Raw genomic sequence first — 8,654 nt, 5'->3', positions numbered from 1 at the left:
TGTTGCTGTCACTGATCTGTGGAGTCCTAAGACACAAGAGTGTGGTTTTGGTTATTGTGAAGCTTTACAGAACAAGAAATGGATTCACCTTTATAACATGTTGGGATTGCCCTTAATCTATTAGTAATTTGTTTTAAAACTGTATTTAATTGTAACATTATCTGACAAATTTTGGGGAAAAAATTAACAAACTTGGTAATGGCTTAAAACCACTAGTTCATATAATTTTTTCATATGAATTTTTTTTCATATAAGTGTTCAAAAGCAGCACACAGGGCCTGCTGACGAAAATAAGCGAAGGTTTGTCTCACATTGGACAAAATATCTGAATAAAACTTGACATTTTAGGAGAAATTTTATAAACCAGTGAGACTAAGTTGAATTTCTTTAGAATGTGTACTTATTTGAAGAAAAGGGACATCCTACCTCCAGTCAATTGATATGGTGGTAGTATTATGGTTGGCAACTGAATGTTGCCTTAGGTTCTGGACACATTTAGATAATTTAGGAAACAAAGTGATTCTGTTCTGACAAAAAAAAAACTTGTCTCAGAAAAAAAGGACATCTAGTATTGGTTTGAAAGGTCAAGTGCAAAAAAAAAAATAAAAACCAGAAAATTAATAGAAGCAAAGTTCAAATTGCACATACATCTGTCTGAATTAGACTCTTTTAGACTCTACACACACTTCTCTTTAGTGATTCATCAGAAATTGAGACATTTAAGTTTTGTTTTGCATAAAACAATTTGTGAACTGTAATGAAACTTGAACTTGCAGAAGAAATTGAAAAAATCTTAATAAAATAATAAATGTAACCTAACTTTTTAATAGGATTGTATTTGTTTTTGCCATTAATGGAGGAAACCTTTGAGTCCTGGCTATTTCTTCTGAATTTATTGTTAGTTTCATACATCAAGACTTTTCTATCACACGTGATCTAACAAAAATACTGCTGCATTTATCACAATGAACCTGGACTAGTTTCATTTTAACTTTAGCCTAATTGTTTCTAAGAAAATTGTTAACTTAAATAAAGATTCTGCAACCGGTGGATACAGCCAAGACAGATCCAAATTCTTTAAAATAGTTGTCTTTGAAAGTTAAAAAAGTATGATTTTCTATTTTCTTTTTCATACAAGGCAATCAGTGGCTTGGCCCCCTGTTTTCCCCAAATCCCTAAATTTCAGATCAGCTTAATAAAGTTGTATTTCCAGATAAAATCATTAATGATAGTATGAATTGACAACCTTAAAAAGCTATTTTAATTTTGTTTAAAAATGTTCAAAATGCAGCAGCAAGATCCAGTTGGCTTGTCTGTGCAATGCAAGCCAACTAGAATCTGGAATCACTGTTTGGGAGTTTTTACTTACCGAGAAGGAGGGTTAAAGGACAGCGATGCCCAGTTTAGCCCAACTACCCCTGGCTAAACTGGGCATCGCTGTCCTTTAACCCTCCTTCTCGGTAAGTAAAAACTCCCAAACAGTGATTCCAGATTCTAGTTGGCTTAGCCATTAACTTTTGTATTTTATGGCTTATTACATGTCCTTCTACAATTGGCAATATGAAGCCCATTGAGAGGACTGTGTTGTAATATTGGGCAATATATATAAAATTGAAATGAACTCAGCTGTGTCATGTTCATTGAGATATAATATTACTGACTATACTATTCTATAATTTCTTAACAGCTTAACCAAAGTTTAAGGCCAATAACAAAAGTTTGTGAAAGTTTTCATCAACAGTTTGCTTTGACTGTTTATTTTGGATTTTTATTTATTACATCAATGTTAAGAATTAAATTTTAATACAAAGATGAAATAGTAAGAAAAATGTATTATTAAAACTAAAAAAAAAGAAATTCTACACCCAATCCGTTTGAAAAAGGACAGCAAAAAAAACAGAACGACAGCTTTCTAAATCAATTAACAATTACAAAAATATAAAGACTTTAGCAGCAACAAACTATTACGAAGAACGTTCTTTAATTATACAAATATGAATGTATTTTTTAAGGTGTCATTCTACTTTGCGATTCACCACCATTCACACCATTTTTCGTACATTTTTGAAACCATCGACTAGACATCTCTACTGAACATGCGCAGTTTGCCTTCGTCGTTTGACATAGAAACTGACCAATCAGAACAAATCTTCGTCACAGACCAACCAATCACATCAGTCGTTGTCGATTTCTACGGTTCTGCAAGCCGAGCCTTAATTCACGGGTAAAGGTAAGTGTAAACATGATGTTTGTGACCTGTTACATCCGTAAACACAAACAACAGCTGCAGGTTGTTTTGTAGTTTAGAAATGTGAAGTCTGCGCTGCGTCGCAGTCACGCGGAGCAGGAAACAGCCCGCTGCTGTGAAGGATGCAGAGTCATCTGCGGTGCGTTTGCGGCCGGAGTCCCGATTCGGGGTTTTTTTTTGTTGACATGTCCGAACCGGGACAAGTCATGTCTCCGTTTATTTATGTACATTCTGAATGCCTCCTTAGACTAATAATGGTCATGTCGGAAGCAGAGACATTTTTTAAAGTAGTAATTGGACACAGTCAGATAAATAAGGTCTATTTAAACCACAGTGCATTCAAATGCATCATCTGGATGAATAAACAACTCAAACAGATTCAAGATTTCTTCTAATTTCGCGTGCAGCAAATGTACCAGTTCGATGAATATTTATTAGTCCAAAAATAAGTCTTATTTAAGTAGTATATATTTATAAAGTATTTGACAGAATTAGTCATCATTGAATCTTCTTGGCTGAATCCTGGGAATTGTAACAATGAGGTTTTGTGTATGATCTAAGTAAAGTAGTAGAGTACAAATGAAAGAAAAAGCAGAATTTATTGTATACAATGTTGACTTCCTTGAACAACAGAAAGTTGTTGGTGTTGAAAGATTAATACTAAAGTTGGTTTATATTTATGAGTTATTTCTGACAGTATCAAACGCTGACTGTTGGAACCCTCACATACCATGACACTTCCTCCTCCCTAGTCTCTGCACATCATCATGGCATCTGGAGCTCTGTTCCCCAGCATGGTGTCCGGCTCGCGTGGCTCCTCCAGCAAGTACCTGGTGGAGTTTCGGGCAGGTAAGATGACGATGAAGGGCAGCACGGTAACTCCCGACAAGCGGAAAGGACAGGTCTACATCCAGCAGACCGATGACTCTCTCATCCACTTCTGTTGGAAGGATCGGACGACTGGGAACGTGGACGACGTGAGTGAGCAGCCCGGTCAAGGTCTGGTTTAGTGACCTGAATCTAGCTTTTTTATCAAACCCTGTTACTCTTTCCAGGACCTGATTATCTTCCCCGATGACTGCGAGTTCAAACGGGTGAATCAGTGCACAACGGGCCGAGTGTATGTGCTGAAGTTTAAAGCTGGATCCAAAAGACTCTTTTTCTGGATGCAGGTGTGCACCAATTCTGCACAAATGATATCATATATTTCTATTTTGCTTCACAGGCACTGAGTTAAAGTCTACTATGTTATGCTTTTATCATGAAATCAGTCTATAAGTGTCACAAACTCCACACAGGTTGCAACAACCATTTTTCTCATAGAGCTGCCTGTACGCCTGTGTCTGCTGTGCAGGAAACCCCAACTTTCTAAAAAAGGGCAACTTTAATTGCAAAGCAACCGATTTCTTCATGCCATCAACAGGAAAACCTTTGGAGAATTTTGTAAATATTTAATATTTTTAATCTTTTAATAAGTTGGATAAACATATGGTACTATTAGACTCCTAATAATAGGTATTTGTTTGTTTGCGATGTTGCTGTAGTGTTCTTGAAGGCTATCATCCAGGTGTGTAACCGTCATTGTAACGTTTGAAATGTTTGATTCACAGATTCTCCTGAGCCCCTTTCCGTGGTAGGGGTGTGTTTTTTCTTCAACTCACTCTTGATTTGCCAAATAAGAAATGTTGATTCAGACCGACTTGGACCAATCACTGCTTACTGAACTCGTCTGGCTCCAAATAGGGGTGTCCATATGACGAAAAAATGCCAACTGAATAGGCTTACTTTCATCGGAGCTGGAAGTAAGCCGTTTTCTAGGGGTGATATCACACTCACTCAGTCCAGGTCCCATATAGAGTCAATGGTAACAATGAATCGACTGAATCAATCAAAAAAGATCTGTCCTCCCTCTTGTAATGATGAAACCAATAAATTCATGAGTAAAATATATGACATGATTTGTGTTGTGTTTTTTTTAGGAACCAAGAAGTGACAAGGATGATGAATTCTGCCGCAAAGTCAACGAGTATCTGAACAACCCCCCCATGCCAGGCACTCTCGGCAGCGGTGGCGGTGGAGGTCATGACCTTTCTGCCCTCGGAGGTAACGGGCTTTCATTTCTAACCTTGTCATTAGACTTATTTGATCTAAATCTTCTTCCGGTATCTCACACTCCCTGTGCTTACTTGTAAAGGTGAAGGCGGTCTGCAAAGCCTACTGGGGAACATGAGCCACAACCAGCTCATGCAGCTTATTGGACCGACTGGACTAGGAGGGATCGGTTTGTAGAGTCACTAGTAATTCTACATTCTTACAAACGGCATCTTTGAAGGTCACATAATGGGTGTTTCCTTCTATGTCAGGTGGTCTCGGAGCTCTGGCTGGTCCGGGCTTGACCAATCTTTTGGGCAGCGGCAGCACCGTTCCTGCTGCCAGCAGCTCTGCTACAAGGTACCTTTAGCACATTTCTGTAATGAAAGACACTGAATGCACCAATCCATCATCAAGGAAGCAGGGTTTATTTGTTTAACTTACTATTGTTTAAGATGTTTCAGCTTTATTTTAAATCTGTGAGTCAGGACTTCATTTTCTGAGATCAAAAAGAAGAACAAATTCTGTGAGAAATAAACCCTTAATCCCAATTTCTTCTCCTCTCAGTCCCTCCACTGTCGTTACGCCCACCACTACCACCTCTGCTGCCAGCCGGCTCAGCTCCACCCAGGTCCCCACCACTCCCATCACTCCCTCTGCCACCTCTGCAGCCTCACCCACCACCCCGTCCACGCCTGCCGTGACCTCTCTGACAGCGGCGGCGGCGGCGGCGAACCCCACGCAGCCCATCCAGCTGCGGGACCTGCAGAGCATTCTGGCCACCATGAACGTACCTGCCAGCAGTCAGGGAGGTGAGGTACCGCTTAGCCTCACAGCTGAGCAAAAGTGGCTAAAGCATCCCAAAACGGTCCTCAAGTGAGAGTAGCTTTACTTCAGTAATCTGAATAATTACAAAAAAGTGAAGTCTCACTCCCATCATCTTCTGATCTAATTTAAAGGCGTTCCCATCATCATTTTCTAGAACAGTTCATTAGGAATTCACCTCTGGGTTGTGGGTGGAACTGTTGGTGTGGAGCAAGCCCAGCCCCACTTCCCCTCCCCGATGCTGAGAGCTCATAGCAGGGGGCTTGTGGCCCACCCAGGGTATTTTTGCTACATCACAAATACAATCTTTTCAGATACATTTTAAGCGTAATTTTCTTTGTAGATGTCCTTCATCATTTTCATCACAGTGGGTCTTTAAAAATAAAAAATGAGCATGCCCAGAGAGAAAAAACAAGAAAGAAACTTAAGTTTTGTTTATATGTTAGATTAATTTAATGAATAAATAAAAATGAATTAAACAGAAAAAAGCAGATTGTGCAAAATAAGATCCTTTTTGACACATTCACAGACAAACACAATCCCATCCCTGTAGTGAAATACACAGAAAATGAAAAAAGCTTTTGACACTTTGTTCAGTTCTGCAGTTTTCAGCATCTAAAGCTTTGAGCCGACTTCCCAGAGCAACCCGGCTGCTGATGTGGTTTCTTCTAAAAGTATTAGAGGCCCTAATGATCAGAGAAAGCCTGTTATCTATAGACATCTGAAGGTAAAATGTGTTGAATTCATGCTTAAAGAGCAGAGTCATCTAGAGGCTGTAAGCAGGTATTTTCTGGTGCTTCTCTGCAAGACGTCATTAAAACGTTTTTAAACTTTTTTTCTTTTGTTTTGTGTAAAAAGATCTGCAATGAAATCATAAGTAACAATTTACATTTACAACCATAGAAAAAGCAAAGGAAAAACATTGATTTTCAATCTAAGCAGTGAGTGTTTGTTGTCCCCTGCAGTGGACCTCGCCAGCGTCCTTACGCCTGAGATCATGGCTCCCATCCTGACCAACTCAGAGGTGCAGGAGCGCCTCATTCCTTACCTCCCGTCTGGAGAGTCTTTGCTTCAGAGCTCAGAGGAGCTCCACAACACGCTCAGCTCCCCTCAGTTCCAGCAGGTGGCTCCTTTTTTAGATCCATGCTTTATCCCAGCTCTGTGGTCCAGTCATGCGCCATTATTTTTCCGTCTGGGTGCTTTCTGGGTATTGAAACGTTGTTGTTTACTGCGGCAGGCTCTGAGCATGTTCAGCAGCGCTCTGGCATCAGGACAGTTGGGTCCACTGATGAACCAGTTTGGACTTCCAGCAGAGGCTGTGGATGCAGCCAACAAAGGAGGTGGGTGATGTTTTTTTCCCTCCAGTCTGACATTTATCACCAAAAATGCTCAGATTTTCTCCATTTTAATAGAAAATCCACACTGCAAAAACAGAATCTTACAAATGTAAATAGACTTTTAGTTCAAGAAAAATTGTCTTATTTTCTATCTTACAAGAAAAATAATCATATCAAGAAATAGCAAAACATGTCAGGTGACTAGAATTCCTTTCTTAACCCATAAGAACCTATGGTGACATAAGTGTAACAGAAAAAAATCAGAAATTAATTCTGTGGTCCACTTGGTCTGTGGTTAAAACACAATTTTATTTTTAAGAAAAAATGGGTCTGGGTTAGATCTTTTTTTTTAAACAACTGTCAAAAGACAGTTGTTTTCTTATTGCCTATTTAAGAGAATCTATTGATTTTTCAGGATTCGGACTGATTTCTAAGGGGCAATGTTGGGTAAAAACAAAGTTTATAGTTGTAACTTTTTAATCTTGTAAAATGTTGGCGGAAAGAAATCTGCGAAGAGAATTCTTATTTTAAGAAAATAAATTCTAGAGTCTCGAAGAAACGTTTTCTTAAACTAAGAGTACCGGTATTTAAAAAAACTCGGGCTGCGTGGGTCCCGTCGCTGGGGATGCTCCTGGTCCGGGGGTCTCCCCCTCTCTCCTGGTCGGGCTGATGAGGATCTGGTTCCCCCTATGATCACATGGTTCACTTTGGCAGCGTGCATGTAGCTCCACCCCCACGTGCACGTCCACACTGGCACACTGCTCCCTGTCTGCTTTATCCCTACTCCTAACCCACAGTGTATTGATGGACAGATATCTTCCGCTTATCTTAGTGTCAGAATTTCACGTCTGGATGTAATATTTGCCTTTCTGCAGATCTAGCATAAATGTTTCACAACTTAAAATATAACGTATTCAAATTTATCACCTCGGCACTTGTAACCACTCACTTTTTCCCCCTTCCTCTTTATTTCTTTTTCCTTTACCCCCCCCCCCCCACACACACACTCTTTCCCCCTCTCCCTCCCCCCCTTTAATAAAAGGAATATGTGTATCTACTTAAAACACAAAATGTAACAAATAAATAAAAAACAGTGAGAAAAAAACCACAAAGGCGTTTATACAAATTTACGCCCTGGTTTTCCGAAAATTCATAACCCCTGTTTTTGTAATAGTAAAACCTGTCCATCACAAAAGGCCTTCAACGCTCTTCTGTTTGCTCAGTTGTTAGACAGAATAAGTTAGAAATAAAAAAAGGATTTAAAAAAGCTTTATTGAAACGACAATTTTCTTGCAAGACAGAAAATATGACTTTTGTGTAGCCCTTGTGCTATCCTAGGCACTATAACGTTGGGAGTTGGGTCATCTAGACCCACTAGACAGTGCTCTGAACCTTTTTTCTTCAATGATTTGTGATCTTCACTGGTGTCCATGGATTACATGAAATCTTTCCACCTTTATCCACCTTTGTCATGGTAGGGAGAACACATCAATGCAAGGGTGGGGTCATCTAGGATATCACAAGGGTTAAATGTTCAGTGTTTGCAGAGTGCATGAAGTGTTTCCTATCAAAATGTCTTTGTTAAATGCTACAAATATTTTACAGTTTTGATTTGCTCATCAGGAAACTGCTTCTGTTTCTGCCTGCAGACGTGGAAGCCTTTGCTAAAGCCATGGAGACAGACTCCAAGTCAGAGCAAGGCAGCGACTCGAAAGACAAGAGGGAGGATGATGAAGACATGAGTTTGGACTGAGAGTCCTTCTTTTAGTTATTTAATACGTATTTATTTTCCTGCTGCTGTTTGTGTTGAATCCCAAATACAGGAGTAACCCTTGTGCTATCCTAGGCACTTTACCATTGGGAGTTGGGTCATCTAGACCCACTAGACAGTGCTTTGAACCTTTTTTCTTCAATGTTTTGTGATCCTCACTGGTGTCCATGGATTACATGAAATCTTTCCACCTTTATTCACCTTTGTCATGGTAGGAATAACACGTCAATGTAAGGGTGGGGTCATCTAAGATAGCACAAGGGTTAACTTGAGATAAAAATCAATGATTTATTAGTGGTTTAGACTGTGTGCTGCCTGCATGTTCATCCAATAAACAAGAAAATGTTCTAAACTCAGATGGTTGTCCTGCTGGATTTACAAA

The 8,654-nt window shown here is 39.5% G+C and overlaps 1 protein-coding gene across 2 annotated transcripts; it reads left to right on the top strand.

The window, feature by feature from the left end:
- The first annotated feature begins 2,124 nt into the window (after positions 1-2,124).
- LOC101171004 (proteasomal ubiquitin receptor ADRM1) lies at positions 2,125-8,628 on the top strand. Of its 2 annotated transcripts, none has more exons than XM_011477509.3 (10): positions 2,125-2,230; positions 3,001-3,225; positions 3,304-3,420; positions 4,228-4,351; positions 4,443-4,529; positions 4,612-4,699; positions 4,907-5,151; positions 6,130-6,287; positions 6,402-6,504; positions 8,151-8,628. In XM_011477509.3, exons 2-10 carry the CDS (start codon positions 3,016-3,018, stop codon positions 8,252-8,254), a joined length of 1,236 nt encoding a protein of 411 aa, XP_011475811.2. In that variant the 5' UTR covers positions 2,125-2,230; positions 3,001-3,015; the 3' UTR covers positions 8,255-8,628. The 2 variants fall into 2 exon arrangements, with proteins under 2 accessions (XP_011475811.2, XP_020560510.2); XM_020704851.3 differs by having other exon boundaries at positions 2,223-2,387.
- The last annotated feature ends 26 nt before the right edge of the window (positions 8,629-8,654 follow it).

This window comes from Oryzias latipes, chromosome 7 (assembly GCF_053564925.1).
Source record: "Oryzias latipes strain Hd-rR chromosome 7, Olatipes_Hd-rR_3.1".
NCBI classification, from domain to species: domain Eukaryota; kingdom Metazoa; phylum Chordata; class Actinopteri; order Beloniformes; family Adrianichthyidae; genus Oryzias; species Oryzias latipes.
The sequence above is the reverse complement of the archived record's forward strand: the minus strand, read 5'-3'. Positions and strand labels throughout refer to the sequence as shown.

Coding starts and splice junctions, on each gene's coding strand:
- LOC101171004 (XM_011477509.3), top strand. CDS start 3,016: ATGGCATCTGGAGCTCTGTTCCCCAGCATGGTGTCCGGCTCGCGTGGC. Junction 3,421..4,227: donor GACTCTTTTTCTGGATGCAG/GTGTGCACCAAT, acceptor TGTTTTTTTTAG/GAACCAAGAAGTGACAAGGA. Junction 6,288..6,401: donor GCTCCCCTCAGTTCCAGCAG/GTGGCTCCTTTT, acceptor TTACTGCGGCAG/GCTCTGAGCATGTTCAGCAG.